The 22,435-nt window shown below is 34.8% G+C and overlaps 1 protein-coding gene across 2 annotated transcripts in view; it reads right to left on the bottom strand.

The window, feature by feature from the left end:
• Positions 1-10,249: 10,249 nt before the first annotated feature.
• The window catches only part of MEOX2 (mesenchyme homeobox 2), a 65,231-nt gene continuing 53,045 nt past the window's right edge, over positions 10,250-22,435 (bottom strand). The window contains exons 3-4 of one of the 2 annotated variants that reach the window (XM_081800463.1): positions 15,086-15,319; positions 10,250-11,773 (exon numbers count right to left, since the gene is read on the bottom strand). In XM_081800463.1, the coding sequence (XP_081656589.1) occupies positions 11,549-11,773; positions 15,086-15,319 (459 nt within the window). In that variant the 3' untranslated portion in view covers positions 10,250-11,548. The remainder of the gene's footprint in view (positions 11,774-15,085; positions 15,320-22,435) is intronic. The other variant, XM_006731043.3, reaches the window with a different exon arrangement.

The raw sequence follows: 22,435 nt of genomic DNA, 5'->3' as shown, positions 1-22,435 counted from the left end.
ATTAGGCAGCAAGATCAAGTTCTTAGGACACGAAATGAGACAAATGAGAAGACAAAGAAAGGATGAACAACCGATGAGTACCAGAAAGCAAAATCACAAGTCACAATTCAAAGATCTAATGTTTTTTTGCCTGCCAATATGAAAGGAACAATGTAAAATTTTACCTTTCTCTCTTGACCTGGCACCACAGATAGAGATCTGGGAGAACTGGCTTTGATAAGAATTCTCACCCTTTGCTGATTTTTACAGTTTTCCCAGGATGCCCTTGGCAGGCTCTGGAGCAAGTAGGGTGTCTCAGTGGGTCTCATCCCAGTCACCAAAAACTGTACAGAAGGAAAAATAATTTCCCCTCTACCCTTCATAGTGAGTGCTTGGCTAAGACCCCTTTTTCTCTAGGGCACCTTACAAATGGATAAGCATATCTAGGTAAAAAGTTCTCCACTGTGGCTACTGTAATTCAAGATTACCTTTGTTAAGGTTAAACTGCTTGTTCAGCCTTAAAACACAATATTACTTATCAGAGGCCTCATATTGAACCCAATTCCAGCTTAAGTTGGACCCAGTCTGACACCAGACCCCATGTGGTTTCTAAGCTGGACCCATGCTGACTCTGGCCAGCTTATGGACCCAGTCCAGAAAAAGAAATACTCAAGGTCCGAAAGCACTAAATGCAAAAGGTGAGGAGCCAGGACCTGAGAGAGACCTACCCAGCCCTCCAGGGGCTGAGAGAGTAGTGAGCTCAGGGGGCTCAGCAGCTACCTGTCTCTAGATGCCCATTGCTCCTGGAAGCCCACTGGGGGTCCCCTTCGGTTTCCTCCTCTGACCCTAGAGCTATTAAAAAAATAAACTGAGCACATTAAAATTTGTAAGAGTTTATTTGATCAAAATTTAATTCAAATCCGGCAGCATTCAATCTAGCAGACAAAAAAGAGCTCTGCGGAGCCATATAAAATCAAAGACTTTTATAGGCAGAAGGGAGCAGGAATAAGGAAGTTACATGAGGTGAAAAAGCAGGTTGGTTATTGCAAAGTTACTTTCCTTCAGGAGATGGCAGGGATCTATCAGGCAGGTTACCTAACTAGTGCCCATCCGGTGATTCCTTTTTGACCGGTTTAAGATTTCATTTCTGGGAAAACTGAAACTGTAATTAAATCTCAGTGTGGTGACAGAGGGCTTAGCACTTCATTTTGGGCCTGTTGTCTTAACACACCTTAATAACCAAATCATACCATAACACAGATTTTTTTCATCTAACTGCAATTAGCTCTGTTAAATTACTTAAACTTCGAGGCCATTAGACTGATGTGGCTCCGATCCTGGGGCAGCCTACATAAGTAAGCAAATGAAAACCTAAGCCTGTAAGTGCCCCCAGGTTACAAAATCAAAATGCTCCGGCCATCCAATCACAAACAGCCAACTGGAATTTAACCGATAACTAATCAATAATTTCCTTATTTCCTTCTCTTCTCTGTAAAAGTGTCTCCCCCCAGCTCCTGTCAGGAGAGTGCTCCTAACCACTTTCAGTTTGCAATTACCCCATTTGAATCACTTCTTGCTCAAATAAACCCTTATAATTCTTAATGTGCCTCCGTGTATCTTTTAACAGCTCCAAATTACTTTTTATTATTTTTCTGCACTCTCCTTTGATATGTAAGCTTCCGGTTCATAGCCCTGTGTCTGGCAATAATCTTTCCCATATCTTATTTGGTAATCCTAATCCACTGTGGGAGGAGAAACAAGATAACTGAGCAATTGAATTGGTTAGAATAAGCTTCTTGCTTTTAAGTTCCTTGGCTTTAACAGATCCACTAAATTCATGATGAAGGAGAAGCCTTTTAAACTTCCTGTTTGTGGCACTGTTTGTCATGGCTACAGAGGCTGAAATTCTAGCTGAAACCAAGTAGTATGTAAACTATGAGATTTTACTATGCTAATGTCATTTCCTTTGAGACTAGATGAGCTAATAAGGGAAATCCTTCTACCTAATATACTTGCCTTGAGGAGGGGCTACTTCTGAAATAGTTAAAACATAGTCTTTGGGGTTCAAAAGCCTTAATTATGAGCTCCAGTTCTGCCATTTAGTGGCATGTGAGTTTAGGCAAGACACTTCAATTTACTGAACACAATTATCTCATCTGTAGCCTAGGACAGACATAATTGACTCTAATAGAGATGCTGTAAGGATTAAATAATATAACGTATTAATTATACTGCCAAATAGCAGATAGGTCACACACAATAAGCAATAACAAATTTAGATTCTTATAATGCTAATGAAGACTTTTTATTGTAGTAGACATCCCTATACGCATACTTTAAAAATTGTCTGAGGTTTTTCTACCTTGCTTTATATGAGTTAGCACTGTATCAAATGAATGTGTCATCATGAGTCTGTGGTAAAACTCTGAAAGCCTGTAAAACTTCCTTTTAATTAATGTATTTAAAGGAAATAAATTGGTCATTTTGCCCTGGAGGAAGCTAAAAACTTCCACTGAGGCCTGTTTATCCTGATAATAAATGGGTTCCATTTAATAATTATTTAAACCTAATTTTGACTAATTTTGCAAAATTACTTTACGTATTTTGGAATTGGTGGCTATACTTTTCATCTCACTGTTCTTTCATGGACTTTTCAGAAAAAATGGGAAGATATTTTAGTAGGAAAATTGTAACTTTGATGTAGCCTATATCACTGATTTAATGTAAAGCTTTATTTCACTATTGATGGTAGAAGTAGTTGGAAAATCTTAAAATTTTGCTATGCAATCTGACCTTTGCAACACCCCCAAAATGGAATGCTTATATGCCATGCTTAAATTCCAGTTTACAATATTATGCCATTCTTTTTCAGCGAAACATATTCATTTTAGACCACTGTAAGCTTGACACCTGATTTCATTTTAACAGCACCTGCCCAGAGCATAATTAGCAGTCCGTTTCTGAAAAAGGACTTCCATACTGCACAGATGGCATTCCTCATACCAGACAAGCAACAATGTATGTTTGGAAGCCAGCCAAACTGTCTGCAAAAAATTGTGAGAATTTCAAGACAGGCATCTGAGCAAAAGGAAAAATTTCCCTTTTCTCTCAAACCATAAATGAACATCTGTTAAAGCCTATTCTCCTTAACTTTTCTATTTAGTCTCATCTGACTTGATACATTTTTTGCGCAATTTCAAAGACTACAACCAAACTTGTTTTGGCTTGTGACACCCTGATAATGGCCATTAAAAACATATTTCAGAGCTACATTTTCCAAGTAATTGAGATTTACAGGTATTTCTTTGAAGAGATTTATTCAACAAATATTTACTGATTGCTACAACCTGTCAAGAGCAGAGTCAGTGTTCATAACTGTGCACATTATGCACTGCATGTCTCCAGGGGGTGTCCTTCGCCTCACAAGAACCATATAGTTTTACAATGATCTCTATGGTCACCAGGTGTTAGCATCCTAATATTCTGAGGCAGGAGTGCCATTTTCTAATTCACAAAAATTCAAGATAGAGGCTGGTGGTGGGGCATACAGGGACTGTTCAAGATGTTAGAGACACAGCAATGAACACAGCAGACAAAGTTCCTGCTCTCATGAAGGCTGAAATCAATAAACAGAGGAGCTAAGAAGAAAGTTACCTAAAGTTAACAAGAAAAAACAGTATTACTTAAAGGGGTAGAATGTGACAAGTAGTGCCATTTTATTTTAGAAGATCAAGGGTTGCCTAAGAGGAAGTAGAGACCTAAAAGAAATGAGGGAGTAAGTCCAAGATAATAATATGATGGAAAAGCATTCCAGGCAGAGGGACCAGGGAATGCAAGACCTGAGAAGAGTACTCAGCGTGGCCAAGGGTAGGCAGGAAGCAAGAGTGATGGGAGCTGAGGCCATGCAGAGGAAGTATTGGCAGACAAGAGGGGTCACCAGTTTGTGGTCTGATCTGACTGTCTTGAAGCCCAGGTAAGGGTTTTGATGTTTATTCTAAGCCACTGGAGTGCTCGCTTCGGCAGCACATACTCTAAGCCACTGGAGTGTTTTGCGTAAAGGAGGGACATGATCTGATTGCCTTTTTAAAATGTCTACAAGTGTTTCATTATGGACAACAGCTTTCACCTGAAATGTTACATTTGCAAAGTCACCATGAACCGATTATTAATCTGATTTGCATTTTAAAGGAACCACTGTGGTTCCTTCTGTGTGAAGAATTGATTACAGCAGAAGAAAGGAAACAAGGAGGACAGCTATTTTCATGAGTCAGGATTCCCTAAAGGTTTAAGTGGGCTCTGTACAAGACCAATTCTTCTATCCTCCTGCCCAGGGAATCACCTACAATGTCAAATGTTGTTTGACAAAGAATCACTGTTTTGTATGGCTTTATTCACGAAATTTTTTTTTTTTTTAACTGCAGATGACCTTTCTTTAACCTGGAACATGTTCATCAAAACTTTTTTGAACACCTTTAAAATTATCTTTTATAAAATTAATTAGCAAGAATGACACAGAAAACTAGAGGTGTACTCAAATTTCTAAAAGAATGACTTACGAGAAACTTTTATGACCTAGTAAAATTCCATGTAATTGTCTAACAAACTTTTAAAATATACGTATTTTCAAAGAAACAGCAATAAAATAATAACTAGTGATGTAGGAAAGATGTTAGGGTTTGAAGCCAATGGCCAAGAAAGAACTCTTGAAACATCTTTGGGGCAAAAAGGTGATTTTATTAAAGCACGGGGACAGGATCCATGGACAGAAAGAGGTGCCCCGGGGTCATGAGGAGTGGCCCATTATATACTTTCAAGTTGGGAAGAGTTAGGGATAGAGTAAGTCTCTAAGAAATTTTGGAAGTAAGGTTTCCAGGACCTTGACAGGGCTAGCTATTTTTGGGAAAAGGTCATTTATTACTGTTTAATAAACCCTGAGGCATGAGACCCTTTTGATGTATATCGGTGGGTCATATGCTTGGGGGATGATTGCCAAAATGTATCTTGGGGGAGAGAGATAAAGGGATTTTCCAAAGGAATTTTTATATGTTAGAGTAGCCTAACAGGATCCTGGGAGGAGGGCTAGGATTGCCTCTTGCCCTTAGCAAAGTATTAACATTGAAGCAGCTGAGCCCCTAGAAGAATGACAGTCTGCCTGTTTCAAGGACTTGTCAGTGGGGCATAAGTAGTAAGGAAATTTTTCTTTTGCCTTTGTTTCCTCCATCCGTGATCAAAATAAATTTCCAAATATGGAGTGTAAATGGTAAGAATCATGGGTTTTGCTACAGTACCTTGAAAATCTGCTGGCAGAAATAAAATGATAGTTGAAAACACAGAAATGGTGGGTCATAAATGTCAGCCAGGCCTTGTTAAGTGCTCCCTCTCTTTAAGATGATCCAGGTGCAGCTATGTCTGCCCCTACCCAGCACTCAGGGGCTATAAGTGAGTTTCTGCATTGACCAAATGGAATAAGTACACAAAAATGCTGAATACACAATCAATCCAAATGTGATTTAAGGTTTAGAAATATGCTAACAAAAATCAGTAACGCTGTAAATAAAATGATGGAGCAGAGCATTACATATAATTAGTATGCAAATATTTGTTGACTGAATTAGTGAACTGAATTGAATCGACATTAACCAAATATTTGCTAAGGTAATCTGGAAAAATCATTTAAAGAAAATTTAAGGTAGGGGCACCTGGGTGGCTCAGTTGTTAAGCATCTGCATTCGGCTCAGGTCATGATCCCAGGGTCCTGGGATCGAGCCCTGCATTGGGCTCCCTGCTCAGGAGAGCTTGCTTCTCCCTCTCCCATTCCCCCTGCTTGTGTTCCCTCTCTCGCTGTGTCTCTCTCTGTCAAATAAATAAATAAAATCTTGAAAGAAAGAAAATTTAAGGTAAAATTATTTTGAATAAGTTCTTTTATTTACAGACGTCTCCCTTTAGCCACAGGGGCTGCATTCCAAGACATCCAGTAAATGTCTGAAACTGCCGTATCAAACCCTATACATATACTATGTTTCTTCCTATGCATACCCAACTGTGGTAAATTTCAACCTTGTCAGTTAGGCCTGACAAGCGATTAACACTAAGTAATAATAAAATAGAAGAATTTTAACAGTATACTGTAATAAAAGTTATGTGAATGTAGTGTCTCTCAAAATATCTTACTATAGTGTACTTACCCTTCTTGCCACGTTGTGAGATGATAAGACGCCTACGTAACGAGACACGCGGGGTGAGTGAGGTAGGCACTCTGAGGTAAAGTTAGGCTACTATTGACCTTCTGATGATTCGTCAGAAGGAGGATCATCTGCTTCCAGACCCCAAGCTGCCGGGATGTTCCGGAAACTGCGGAAAGCAAAACCGCATAAGGGGGGCCTACTGTACTAATTCTGTAATATCAGAATATTAACGTACAATACAATGTTGGCAAATCCAAAGAAAATTAAACCGTGCCCTCAAGAAAGTGAAAGCCATGCAAATAATTTACCAGCATTAGTAGTTTGATTTTAAATACATAATGTAGGTGTGACATTTCATCAAACTGGTCAAGTAGTGATATATTTTCAAAATTAACATTTGTACTAAACATAAAAAACGAAATAATATTTAATGTTTTCAACTATCAATATCACACATATGAAAAAACACAATCTATGTTTAAATAATTTTAGGATAGTATAATTATTCCTAAGCCACGTGATTTCTTTTTCATTTAAATCTGTTTACAGCAGTTCATTTGCTCATAATGGACAGAAATATGAAGTACAGCCCAAACCTGATATTACTATTTACTCAAATCACTGTATCTCTCCTTATATGAAGTGGGTATGATAATAATTTGTACTTGCAAATTCATTCTTTTTGGAAGTTTTTGCTGGAAATCATATTTTTTAAAAAGATTTTATTATTTATTTATTTATTTATTTGAGAGAGAGAGAGAGGGTGTGCACACACAAGAGAGGGGGGAGGGGTGGAGGGAGAGAGAGAATCTCAAGAAGACTTCCTGCTGAGCAGGGAGCCAGATATGGGGCTCAATTTCAGGACCCTAAGACCATGACCTGAGCGGAAATCAGGAGTTGGAAGCTTAACTGACTGAGCCACCCTAGTGCCCCTGGAAACCATCTTTAACAATAGTAAACAATATTTTAATGGGAATTTACTGAGCTAGTTGGATACATTGTGATACAATCAAAATTTTTCTTGATTGTTTTCTTTTCTGTGGTTTGAAACTGGATTTGAGTAAAAGCTATTGAGGAGAAAAATAAGCTATAAAAGAAAAACTGTACCCTTAAAATATTTAACCATTTTAAATGTTAAGATGAGAATATTATAAAAATATATAATAGAGAATTACCTAAAGAAAAACCATATTTAAATCCTGAAATACGTATTTATAGGTTTGCAGATCTTTTTTCTGGAGTCATTTTATTCCTTTGTCTACTACCTCTAGCATTATTTTGCAAGAACTGAAAGCAGAAATGTTGAGGTATCCATGAGAACGGCTGTTCTTCAATATTCTCGTCAGCTTTAGGTAGGAAATAGGGAAACATAATGAGAAACCCCACTTTTATAAAACTTTTATAAATACTCTTATAACACTTTGTTCTTGCAAATCAATGCTGCACATTCCTAATACGCATATATGACTTGGAATGTTTTGAATATCAAACTAAATGTTAAGTTCTAAATAGCTATGAATTTATTTTTATTTATAGATTGCATTTTACTGAAAAAATAAAACAACAGGAGCTGCCAAGAAAATATAATTACAGTATCCCCCAAATGGTTCAAAGAACTACACCAATTAAGTATTCATGCTTGATAGCATTGTAAACTACCTACCACTGACCTTAAATATTAACTGAATTTTCTTAATGACACTTTATTAGAAATTTATTAGAAAATAAGTCATGGCATAAGTGACTTATAAGTGACTTATTCTTAAAAATCATCAGCCTAAGTATATTTAGAAATTAAGGTGAAAACATATTATAATAAATATTTCTAGTCACTAACCTGATACTCTACTGTCTTGCTACTGTTTTTATTTTAGTTCCATAGTTTCTTCTCAACTTCCCTAAGAAGAAAATTAGCATTTGCCATTATAATTATGCTAGTAATTTTTAAAAAGGTTATTGGAAACCAGTAGCTAGTAATTTTTAAAAAGGTTATTGGAAACAAGTAGTATTAAAAACGTAAAATATTTATTCTTATAATTTACTTTTTCTATCTGCCCTTTAATCTCATCCCATTATCCTAAGAAAAGCTGTTACTGAATTTTATGAGTCATTACTACATTTATTTTATGTAATCATTCAAGAGTGTATTAAAACTGTGTTGGTGTTATTTTGAGTGCATGTAGTTCTTTTAAAAAAAAGGAGGGGGCTGGGACTTAGGTCTCAGGTCTCTGAAAGGGAAAACATATGCTGACAACCCTAGGTAAATATGGGAAATAAGGGGTAATTGGGGTCGTGTTAATAATGAGTTAAAAATATGTGGATCAGCTTTTGGAAAAACTTCATAGTGTTCATCCTTCTGAATCCTGCTGGAAAAATCGCTCTCACCATGATTCCATACTATTTTCAGAGAAAGGTACTTTCATGATATTACAAATTTCCACAGAGCTACAAGTCTGAGACAGAAATACATGAAAAGGGCATTATGTGAAAAGATACCATGGCAAGCCAGGGTCCTAGTGTAGAATAAAAACAAGTAGAATTCTTTCAGATTTTGCCATATCTGGAGTAAATTAAACTTGATAGCACATAAGAATATCTTAAATTTCCTCAGAGGATTTTAATTCTAGAATGATGTTAAGGTATTATCTAGCAAACCTGTGTACCACTTTTTAGATAGAAGAATACAAAAATACTCCAGAAAGATAGCAAGTTCTAATTAAAATTAATCTAGCCTGCTTGTTTACTTGTCGATGTGTTATCATTGTGCTAACATGTTCCAGCATTTAATATGGTGATCATTTTAATCTATTATGAATAAAATGATGCCCCCTTTTGGTCAGCCAGTGGTCCTTCCTGCCTAGTGATTCTTCATGGTCTCTGGAGTCAAATTTCATTACATCATTTTAGAAGAGCTCACAATTCTCTAATAAAGTCCACAATACAAATGCCTCACATTTCCTAACTGTCATATCTATTCAGAATCACTTTTTCCTACTTCATTTATCATACAAAATTGTAATTCTTATATCTTTCTCTTTGGCCACAACCCTTAGCTCTCTCTTTAGCTACTCCTAAGCAGTCTTTTCCTCTTATTTCTGGAAATTATTTTCCTGCCACAATGAATTATCCTCCACTTTGTCCCTATTGAACTCAATTCGATTTATATCTTCCCACTTCTCCAATTTGTCAAGATGTTTTGAATTTAAATCTTACAATAAAGAAAGTCAGTCCACCCAAGTAGATGTCATCAGTACAAATATACTTTGTATTCATTCAAGTGATTGATAGAAGAGTGTTTGTTTTTTGCCTGGAAGGTGTCAGTGTAAATGGTCTTCACCCCCAAAGTTAATTTAGAAATGTTGCTAACTGCTGTGATAAAATTTATTACACAAAGGAAAAAAGTGATATAAACAATCTAATTTTTAAAATTTATTGAATACTCTATCATGCTAGACTAAGTAAATTGAGATCATTCAAATCTATTTTTTTTTTTTTTTGGTCAGTCTCACCATTCTAAAGCAATTGAAATTAAATAATGAGGTTTTGGAAATTTTTACTGATTAGTTTTCTCTGTTTCTATTTTGGATTACTTAGGGGGGAGAGGGAGCTTCTGGGTATTTCTAAACATTTTAGGTTACAATATCGAACAAATGAAAAAGTGTTATAAAGTTATCAGTAGGACTTAGATCTCTAATGCATGTGCAACCATGCACGAAACAAAATACATTAGTATAATCCTTAACTTCTTACATTGGTAATTTCCATTAGGACTGAGAATTTGGATTAGCCTATTTAGCTTATTTTCACATCAAAAACTCTGGATGTTTTAACTTAGGAACAATCAATGGATTCATATCTATTATATGGAAGTTTCAAAATGTGTAACTGTTCCCTTTACCTCATTGTGGCAAATAGTATTACTTTTTCTCCTTTTATTTTCAATTTCATAAAACACACACAAAAATCTACTTGGCATATTCTTCAAATCAGGAAAATGGTTTAATACATATGTGTTCTTAGATGCTCTTTGATTACCCAAGGATTTATTTTTTTTTCACAGTTAAAAAATTCAGAAACCAGAGAAAAAATGTAGATGATTCATTTATTATGATCATCTGGATATACACAAGTGCAGATGAATTTGGGACTTTAAGTATTTACATTAAAACCTGTAAAAATTTAGGAAATCACAGCAGGGAGACCAAAATTATTTACAAAGGATCATTTATTAAACACTTTTTTTTTTACAAAATACAAAGATTGTTGTTCTGCATGAATACATCATATATGAAAAAAATAATGCTTTACTGAATCTCATCTGAAGACTTTCAGAATTTTATCTTCTACCAACTTGAGGAATCAATTTTGCTTTGCAACTTGTCTAATGCCATCACCAATCAAGGGGAAACCTTTTTCTTGTTAATTAAATCATATAATAGCTAGCATTTTAAAGAAATAAAATCAGACAAAGTCTGTCAAACAAAGCTCTTTCTGTAAGTTAACTGATTTGCCTATGATCCTAAATTTTTTGTCAAGCTATAAGATAGGAAGAATTGAGGAGCTAGGTAAGTTTTATAATAATGTATTAGCAGCAGTTGATAGAAAATGCAACATAAGATTTGTTTTGTCTGTGGTACAAGAATATGTCCTATCAGACGCTAATGTATTTTCCTCTACTTGAACACAAGTAAGCACGTGCTGATTGTTTCTGGGATGACAAAGTGTATAAACAGACAGGAAGCTGGTTCTGGTTGTCATCGTGAGTGCCTGTTTTCATCAGCTAATATGAATGCATCGCTAAACTTAGTGAAGACAGGAAAATGACTTAAGGGTAATATATACAGAGTTAAAATACATTTTTTATCCACTTAAGAGTGATTTCAGGCACTGTGGCTATTCAGGATAAAATGTTTCATGGTTTATTCTTGATAGCAATTTAATTGTCAGTGCAAGCAAAAGCAAATACCTGCCCACTGTCATACTCATGACCTCGTACATCTGGAATGTTCAAAGCAAGTTCATCTTCTGCATCTTCACTTTGGAGGCATCTTGAATTAAAATGTCTCATAGTTTGCTCTTGATAGCAATTTAATTTTCAGTGCAAGCAAAAGCAAACATACCTGCTTACTGTCACACACACGACCAACATATCTGGAATAGTCAAAGCAAGTTCACCTCCATCTTCACTGAGGAAGCATCTTTCATAAGTGGCACTTAGTGTAAACCCTCTATAAATCAGAAAATGAAAAACAGACTGGAGATGGCTGAATTTAATAATATTAAAAAATCACTGTCATAGTCCTCTCTCTGTGTAAACGATGTTTGAGTAAGGCTTGCCATCACACCATTTCTTTCCTGAGAAGAGAGCTGAGCCTCGCTGTGCATCATAAGTGTGCGTGCTCTGAGCTGTGGTCACTGTCGTGGCTGTCTTCATTTGCTAGAGAGTCCCCTGTCTGCTGGAGGGTGGCTGCACCAATCCCCGAGAGCTCCGAAGGGAGAAGTGTTCCTTTTTTCACATTCACCAGTTCCTTTTCTCGAGCGGCAGCTCCCTGCTGTCCTCCTTTTACTCTCTTCCATTTCATTCGCCTGTTCTGGAACCAGACTTTCACCTTTAACGAAGAAAAGGAACAAATAAAAGAAAGAAAAAAAGAAAGAAAATGAAATGGCATTTTTTCCCTCCTTTTGGGTCGCAAGGACAGGCAAGGACACTGTGAAGGAGTGAATATGAAAATAAACCAGCACTGAATTTAACCAGATCCCATATTTATGATAGTGATTTAAACTTTCAGAAGATGCATACAAAGTACTATATTTCATATTTTATGACTTGCAATATAAAAAGAATAGATGGGAAAGAACTCTGTCATTTTGGGTTGCTCAAAGGTACTTGGCTTTATAAAGAGTTTCTATGAAGATCAGCTAACATTTTAATAATTATCTTGGTCAAACATTTCTTCCTCTCAAGTTCTTTGACTTGACATCTAGCTGTCAATACCTGAACCAATTTAAAACATACTCAGCTGTTGGGGAAGCTACATCTTGAAGGACCATTCGGTGCCATTGCATTCACAAAGCTTTATATGACCACACCACCTCGGTGTGAGTTCACCTCAGAAACTTTATATTTCCAACTATATATATATATATATATATATATATATATATATATATTTCACTTAAGCTTTGTAGACATGTTTTCCTTCTAAAATTTAATTGAATTTGCCTAATACACTAAAGTGTATATATAATAAAACAAAACAAAAATAAATAAATAAGCATTAAATGACCATTTATTTTCAGAACCAGAATAAAATTGGCATCATTTCATCTTCTTGTTTTGGAGGAACTTTATGTTCCTTTCACGTTGTATTTCTCATCATTGTTTATTCTTATTAAGCTAAGTGGTGCTTTTACATTGCATTGATCTGTCTACTCCACTCAAAGTTACCACAAGCCTGAATTTTGTGCTTATCATCTCTAAACCTTTATATAAAACAAGCAAACAAACATAGACAACAGTTTGTGCACATGTAACCTGAAAAAGTACTGTTTAATTTTGCTTGTCTTTTAGGCTTATCAAAATGGACTGTCTAACTACAGTCTTCTTGACCTACCCATATTGATTCAAGAGACTTCAATCATTCATTCTTTATGATCATATACTATTCAATTGTCTGAATATACCACAGTTTATCCATTCTTCTGTCTGTGGGCACTTGAATTCTTTTTTTTCCCCCTTTTATAAATGATGCTGCTATAAACATTTTCACATTTGTGTTCTGATAAAATATGATAGAACTTCTCTGAGTGTATATCCAGGGATTGCATCAATGGGTCGCAGAGTATATGAACATTCAACTTAACATGATAATACAGAAAAACTGTTTTCCAAAGCTGCATCAATTTACCCCCCACATACATACATACAGTCCACTGTGTAAGAGTTGTTATTGATCCACATCTACATCAACATTTGGAGTTATTTGGAGTTACCAATTTTTTTCCAATGTGACTAAAAATGTTATCTTACCATGTTCCTACTTTGCATTTCCTGATTACTAATGAAGTAAAATATCTTTTTTAAAAAAAATTATTTATTTATTCGAGAGAGAAAGCACAAGCAGGGGGAGCAGCAGAGGGAGAGGGAGAAGCAGGCTCCCAGCTGAGCAGGAAGCCAGAGGTGGGGCTGAATCCCAGGACCCCGGGATCATGACCTGAGCCAAAGGCAGCCGCTTAACCAACTGAGCGACCCAGGCATCCCTGAAGTAAAACTTCTTTAAAATGATGCTTAAATCTTCTTTTGTGAAATGCCTCTGGTATGTCTTGTTTGCATTGAATTCTTTTTAATTTTTTCTTTACAGACTTTTAGAAAATGTTCTGAATGCTAAATTAATGCTTTGCACTTATATGGCTGCTACTATATTCTCTCAATTTATAGTCTTTTTCCTTTCCTTAAAGTGCCTTTTGATGATTGGAAACCCTAAAATTTAATATACTCAAATTTATGAATTGCTATCACTTTTACATCTTCATTAAGAACCCTCTTTCTCTCAAGGTCATTAAGATATTCTTCTATGTCTTCTTCTAAGAGTTTTGAGGTTTGCATTTCAAATTGAAGTGCTTAATTCATGAAATAATTCATGAAATTCAAAGAAAAGATCTAAATTTTCTTTATTCCATATGTATAACAAGTTGCCCAAAACTATTTATTAAAGAGTCCACCGTTTTTCCAGTGATCACTCTTTCAACTCCGTCATAAATCAAGTTTCCATGTATGTACAGCTTTATTGATGCACCCAATTTTTCTAACTCTATAACAAAATCACAGTCTTAATTATTAAATTTCATAATAAGTCTTTATATCTGGTAGAAATAGTTCTGTTTTAGTCTACTTCAGGAATATTTTGAATATCCTCCATTTTCATTTAAAAACCAGTATGAGTTTCTGTAAATGCACAGTGCTAAAGAGAAGGTGACGAGAAATCTATTAAATTTCCAAAAATGTATTTATTTTAGTGGTCTTCAAATCACAATACTCCATCAAAAGTAGTACAGTTTCCTCAGATGTTTGCATCAAAAATAAATAAATAAATAAATAAATAAATAAATAAATAAATAAATAAGACGTTTCTCAACTCTGGATTTTCATTGGCCTATGAGGCCATAATTGAACTCTTATAAATATACATTACTCTAAATATATATTAATCCATTTGACAATTTAAAAAAATAAGAAAATGTTGAAAAAGACTGATTAAAAACTCAGAAAATGTAATAAAAGAAGATTGGTTAAAAACTAGCTGATTGGGGTGCATGGCTACCTCAGTCAGTGGAGCATGCGACTCTTGATCTCAGGGTTGTGAGTTCGAGCCCCATGTTGAGCGTAGAGATTACTAAAAAATAAATAAGTAAACTTTAAAAACAACAACAACAAAAACTAGCTGATGGGTGTTCATGTGTTACTGTTACTTAATAGTGAAACGATCAGTAGTTGCCTTTTATTATATACCTATTTAAGGCTGGGCAACTATACTATAAGTGTTGTTTATGAACTATTTCTAATAGTCATGATTTTCTCCAGATACCTTTGACATTATTCCGATTTTTAGATGAGGAAGTTGAGACTCAAAGGTTAAGTAACTTGTTTAGGATTACACAGAGGGGAAAATGGGGTGCCAGAATTTAAACCTGGGGGTGGTTTGGATTCAGACTGGGCTTTTGTTGTTGTTGTTCCTGTTATGTTTCAAACTCCTACTTTTTAAGTATTTAGAATAGAGAAGTAAAGCATATAAAGTATGTGAACTCCATCCATATGATTACTATCATTCATGTAATTCTCCCACTCGATATAATTAGGTTCGTAAATATGACACTATTTCCTGTACTATAATTTAGGTAATTATACTACTCAATTTAATTACCTTTGCAAGCTTGACATTGCATGTTGCATTAGATCTTTTCCACATGAGTTGGGCTCTACTCCTGGCTTCACTTCTGAGTTTCTGTGTGAATTTGAGAAAATTATACTTCTCTCTACCCCAATTTTCATATTTGTAATATTGGAATAATGAGCCTTTCAAGATTCTCCATAGGGACATTTTCTCCGTGGACAATTCCAGATGGAAGAAACACATCATCATCATTGTCACCAAGAGCTGAAATATTCAGTCAAAATAATCTTAGCAGAAAATGGGAGGAATAGATTTCTTTTAAAATCTACACTTATTTCCTTTTCTGGGAGAAGGGGTACAGTAATTCTATAATAACAGTATAAAATCTGTTATGTGCAATTCTAAATGAGAAAAATGTAAGAATATGGTATTGATTTTAGAAGTTGTAGAGGCTATTTTGTGTTGTTTTCTGTGACCATGTGAAAATTTGCCACTTCACTTTTTTTTTAAACAGACTGATAAAAGGCTTTCATAATTTTCAATGGTAGCTATATACGCCTACATACATGCATGGATATATGAATAAAGACACACATGTATATGGATGTGAAAGCATTTGATAATTATACAGTAATTATATACTATTTTCCTTTAGAGATTAAATTATGTATTTGATACCAGAATGCCATGAAATTAATAACAGAACAAAAAACAGCAACAAATACATGATGGATACATATAAAAATGGAAAAATATCAAAAGTCAGTGTGTCCAGATTTATTTTCAAATATACTATAAAATATTGAGGTGAATTGAAATGAGAAAGATTTTAGGGAAAAGCATATGTTTTTCTACTAGCATCACAGTATTAAAAACAAATCTATAAACGTAATCCCAGATTATAAATCAATATTTCCACTAGATTATTAACACCAAGGTTTTATAAATAAACAGACTATAGTCTAATTTAGTATCATTTTATAATCCAGCTTCATTGGTTGAATTGAAAAAAACAGCTTTTTGTTTTGTTTATAAGTTAGCTAAAGTATAATCATTCAAATGCCTGACACTTCATTTTTAAAAAATAAATATGCTATTTATTTTAATTAAAGTTTACACGTGCATTTTATATATTAATCCACATTTATAAACTAGACAGAGTAAAATCAATCTCACATTTCCTTGGTGACTTTCAAGCTCCATTTATTCATTCATATACTTGATATTAGTGAATGTCTAGCAACAGCTACTGTGTTAGATCAAAAATGGGAGGGATTCGAGGGAGGGAATGTACAAATGAATAAGACAAAGTCCCTGCCCTCAAGACATTCAGAGTCAAGAAAAGAAACACGTAAGGAACAGTTTACTGACTGTATATGAAAGCCTTTGCTATAAAGACTAGCTTCATATTTTCTAGAATATCCTTAAACTGTTTGTTGTTCTAGTTGGTATCGTTGCTAATCCACCATTAAGAGATTCTCCCAATGGTCCATGATATAGTAAAGAACTCTACCCCTGTGGTCACTGTTCCACACGGCTATACCGCCACATAACTATTATAGCAAATTATTCCTTTCCTCTGGGAATCTCATGCTCTTGATATTATTGGCATCCGAAATTTTTGTCCTAGCAACCTAGAGCAATACCACAGGTTCCAGGAAATTGGGTCATCAAACATTTTGCAGATAATTAAAACAAATCTGTCCATCTTGGAGCATAATATATAAATTTTGTGAACTTTCATTATTTTTAAGGGGGTCCTAAAGCCAATTTTAGTTTCTAGTACACAATTTCTCTGGAAAGGGCTAGATAAATGAGGTTTTTGTTTTTGTTTACAAATATTTCCTTTTTCAAGCTTGGATCTAAGGCGAGATTCCATATAAAGTGCATTTTGTTTTGGTATACAGTATGATTACCAGCTCAGATAAAAATAAATTCTTTATCCCAAGAATTTGAGTTATGAAAAAATACTATTATTCATGAAATCAAAGCAATATGAACCAAACCTTATAGACTCCTAACATCTACACATACAGATAGCTTTCAAAAAATACTCATATTAAAAAGTAACAAATACATAACAGCCTGCTGTATTATGGTAGTGAATATTTTGCTCAGTTTGACACCTTACTTTTCAGAACATTTGCTTATTATGAAGAAGTCTCACTTGTTATCCCTTAGTATTTACATTTCCTGGATGATCAAACTACTGTTTAAATAAACAGAAAATCATTTGTTCACATCTTGACTGTTTTTACTGAAGAAAACAGCCAAGTGATTTTTGCTGTGATTAATTTGTTTGAGTGATGTATTTCAGAATTTAGAAATCATATTTTGTCCTGTGAGAATCATCGCTGCCATTTGCTAAACATTCGTTTTATCTTTTTATTTAATTTATTTAGTCATTCACATTACAGCCTTCCATATAAAAGTCCATAATACCTGTCCTTTTAGGGCTCACAATATATCACAGGAGAACACAAATGAAACATGCATCTGCAACTGCCACACAATTTCCTAAGATGACCAGAGGCAAACAGATTGATAGGATGTTAGACTACTTAAGGCCATGACCCATATTTATATAACACCATAAATGTCTGTCTTTTGAAGAAACAATCGTTAACACCAAACATCTGGACGAAAACTGAATATTTCAGTGACATATCTAGAGGTTTCTAAACATCTGGAATTTGTAGATTTAATACTCTGTTTTCATTTGTATCTGGGCGCTTGAAATACTGTAGACATTATCTAACAAATATTTATTCACATCTTTACCACATGAAAACATGCGAAGAATAATTTCATTAAGTACAATTTGCAGATTTAATCACATGCCCTGTGATTAAATTTGGTCACAGCAGCTATCTGGTAAGCCAAGGTAAACAGGCCCTAGAAAGACTTAACCAAGTAATTCAGTGGCAAAGTCAGCAGTTGAACTGAAGAATTAGAACCAAGAATGCTCCATAAGGTAAGGATGAAAAATGTGGAAAAGAAATACTCTTCCTGCCTGAATAGATTTATATCTGATTAAGAGAAGGAATCCCTTAGCTATTTTCAAGAAGTGCACGGAAGCAGCAACCAGCTGACTGTGCTGTTTCCATAGCCGTGCAACTTGGGGTTGGGAGGTACAGAGTGTGTGTTTAGGAGGATGAAGGGTGTTATGACATATTCCATGACTAAAGCCTGAATTCTTGTTTAGAGGGCTGCCTTTCATGATTATCCTCTATTTTAGCACAATGTTTATGACCAATGAATCATTTCCTCACCTCTATAATTTTCAGTTTTGAAGCCTCTTTTTTTTTTCCTATTTAGAATGCTTGAGAATTAGGCTCACCAATGTAGTCATAAAATATTTACTATTTTGCATATTTTTAAACAAACTGAATACACATTAGCTACTGGGAGCCCTAGGCAAATTATATATTTCAAAAAAAATAAATTTTTTGAGGCAACAAATGAAATTCTCCATAATAAATCATATGTCATGGGTATAATTACAAGCCAATAGCACATTTCTCCTTTCCAAAAATGCAACCAAAGTAGTCATTCACATGATGGTCAAAATTTTCAGAGGAGTGATTCCTTTTAGTTGACTTTTTAGAAATGTCACACTAATAATGGATGCTAACAACAATACCTCTTTCTGTCATACCTGAGGAAATTCAACTCAAATGGCTTATTTCAATAATACTAATTTACAGTGAAAATTCATTATTCCTAATGCTATTTCTTACACAATTAAAAAATAGGTGTGCCTTTTAGTTATTTTAAGTGAAATACTGGTTACCTAAGCATAGTATGAACATATGACTTCAGTAAATTTGTGTGGACACACCAAAACTAAATTAGGAAACTTTATCCTTTATTGTGTTAAAAAAATCCCTGACCAGCAAATCTTTAATACATAGAATTTGTGTATTCTGAGCCACTACCCGTACTTATTTTGTTCACACCCCTAGATCAACTAGAATGATGGCCTTTGTTCTCAACATTTTGACTAATCTCTGGAATGATGTTTAACAAGAGTTAGCAGCATATCACAGTCAGTATATACCATTTTGACTAACAGACTCTTCTAGTCATGATCTAATTAAGTGAAACCCACCAAATATAAGTATGTGGTTGAAACATAGGAACACACTATTTTTATCAGTACAGTAGAATAATAGGCAACTTCCTATGGTTCAACCTAATGAAATTAATATTCTGATTACTTCTAGACAAGCTTAACTTCATTATTATAATATATATGAGCCTTCACTACACTCATCATTTCATTTACTAGATTTAGGGATCCTTCCTTAGACCTAGGATTATTTTAAGAAAGCGTAATAGTAACCATTACTATCGTATTCAAATGCACTGACCACAAAAAATAGTCAATAACCTAAATATCTGGAAAAAGTTCAAAAATTTAAAAACAAAACAAAAAACCAAAACTGTCCAGGGGCGCCTGTGTGGCTCAGTGGGTTAAGCGTCTGCCTTTGGCTCAGGTCATGATCCCAGGGTTCTGGGATGGAGCCCCGCATCAGGCTCCCTGCTCAGCGGGGAGTCTGCTTCTCCCTCTGCCTGCTGCTCCCCCCGCCGCTTGTGCTCCCTCTCTGACAAATAAATAAATAAAATCTTAAAAAAATAAAATAAAATAAAATAAAATAAGATGGTGATCCTGTGATACAATGCACGTTATGTTTCAGAATGTTATTGTTGGTTTACTGATTAAGTATCAATTAATATATTTGTTTCCTTTTTGAAGAAATCGGGAAATAAAATGTGGCAATTCTGAGATTAAAAAGAATTATCCTTATCCTTTCATTATATCAATTTGATGAATGCTCATAGCAAGAATCTGTAGAGCAAATTTTAATAAAGTTTCTAAAATATAGGCTCATTTTATAGGTGTGTGTGTGTATATATATATAGATATAGAGATAGCAATATACAGATATGTATCTATATGTATATATACACATACATTCATATATATGTCTGTGTATATGTATATATATGTGTGTATATATGTGTGTGTATGTGTATATATATGTGTGTATATGTATATATACATATAGATACATATCTGTATATTACTATCTCTATCCACCTAATATTTAAAAAATTGATTTGTTATATATTCTCAAGGCTGTTTCAATAAGGGTAGGGCCTTATTTTTCTGAGATTTTTTTCTACATTATTTCATGTTTGGATATCTATATTTGTAAATTATTAGAGATCAATCAATTGCTTATTTCTCAGCCTTCTACATTATACAGGTAATATTTCTAAAAATTGATTTAGGAGAGAGTTAAATCATTGAACTTTTCTTTATAGATCTTGCTTTATAATTGATTGTCTTACATTACTCTTCTTACTTCATAGCCTTTGTTTTATAGTATGTAAGATAGTTCTAAATCTGCTTTTTGATTGTACATTGTCTCAGGGCCCCTGGGTGGCTCAGTTGGTTAAGCCTCCGACTGTTGATTTTGGCTGGGGTGGTGATCTCGAGGTTGTGGGATCGATCCCCGAGTCGGGCTCCCTGCTCAGTGGGGAGTCTGCTTCTCTCTCTCTCTCTTCCTCTCCCTCTGCCCCTCCTCCTGCTCGCACTCTCTCTCTAAAATAAATAAATCTTTAAAAAAAAAGTTAAGATTGTGTATTGTCCATATGCATTTCTTCAAAAAAAAAAAAAAAAAAAAACAACAGCAGCATCCAGGCAATACCTCTTTCCATTACAAATGAAGATTCCATCATATGCCACCATCAACTCCTCCACCTTATGCTGACCACCATTTTTCTAGTAGGGGTCAACTCATGTTTAATCTTTTATTTTTTTATTTTTATTTTTATTTCTTTTAAGATTTTATTCATCTATTTGAGAGAGAGAGTGAGCAGGGGGAGGGGCAGAGGGAGAATCTCAAGCAGGCTCCCCCACTGAACACAGAGCCCGAGGCCAGGAGGGGCTCTAACCCACTACCCTGAGATCACGACCTTTGCCAAAACCAAAAGTCAATGCCCAACCGACTGAGCCACCCACGCACCCCTCATGTTTAATCTTTTAAAATAGCAGACACACCATGACTTAAGCAGAGAAACATCTTACTGTGACTTCAGGTGACTGTTAAATACTACTCTAAAGAAAATGAGGAAATACTCTAACATCATTGGCTTCAGAGGTAGTCTTGAATTACCTTAAACACACAGTATGTCTGGTCATGGAGAATAATTTATTAGCTAAATAACTAGAAGTATTCATATGAATTTATAGAAATAAACTTTCAAAGGACAGGGATTGTGTAAATTGATGAGCAAAAGACAAAACCACTGTTTATTTGGCCCATGGAAAATTCTCCTTCATAGTGATCCAAAAAACGGATGCCTATTTTGAAAATACTTGGCATTGAGCCATTTAATGATTTAAGAGTAACAAACAAAGCATAATCCCTCTCATTTCCACTAATGGAATATGATCCAAGTAGGTGGGATTTTCCATTTATCTTGGCAGAGGAATCATGAATTCGGTCTGTTTATTCCAGTAATCTTTGCTAGTTTACAAATCTGCAACATTGCACCTTTGATTAGCTTTGTGAAATGAAAGGATCTCTCCCATTCTTCCTATATTTGGCAGCTTTAGCTGTATAAAAATGTCCATTTTGTCACTCCTGTTATAGTTTCATGCAGCTGCCTTCTCTCTTCTTCCCACTGTGAGATATTACAAAATTGGCAGCAGCTTTCTCCAAGTGTGTCTGGACGGATGAAAAGGCCAGAATAAGCATGTCAAATGTAAAAATACCTTGGGACAGGAGGGTCTTTAGACTGGCTCTTCAAAATATTCCAAGGGGCTCTGCCAACTGAGGCTTATTAGCTGTTGATTGAGGAGGGTATGTAAGAATATGTTGTAAAATGGAAACTCTACGTTAGAAGCTGGGAGATACTAGAATGGTAACTTCCACACAACAGCATTATGTAATTAAAAATATTTGAAGCTCAACTGTGTTCTAGTATCTCCATTTTTATTTAACATAATTTTCTTTAATACCTATGTGCTAATGTGGAATTACTTTGCAGAATGAGCCTCTTTTTTTTTCTTCTTCTTCTTCTTTGACCTGATGGAGTTCAAAGGGGATTATAGACTTCCCTGACCTGTAAAGGCATTGCATTATGGGAGACACAAGCATTAAGAATCTGACTCCTTTGCAAAATTGCAGAACTGTTCTTCAGGTAGGGATTTGAAAATTCAGGTCCTGAGTGATATTTAAGGATTTAATCTTACTTTTTTCCTTAAAGGAAACCTAATCATCCTAGCAAATCTGTTTTTTTATAGTAAGTCTTTATAATGACATGTACGTGGCCTATAATAAAATGTAGCAAGTATGTTGATTCATG

Source organism: Leptonychotes weddellii, chromosome 12, assembly GCF_054177405.1.
Source record: "Leptonychotes weddellii isolate Sample4059 chromosome 12, ASM5417740v2, whole genome shotgun sequence".
NCBI lineage: Eukaryota > Metazoa > Chordata > Mammalia > Carnivora > Phocidae > Leptonychotes > Leptonychotes weddellii.
The sequence above is the reverse complement of the archived record's forward strand: the minus strand, read 5'-3'. Positions and strand labels throughout refer to the sequence as shown.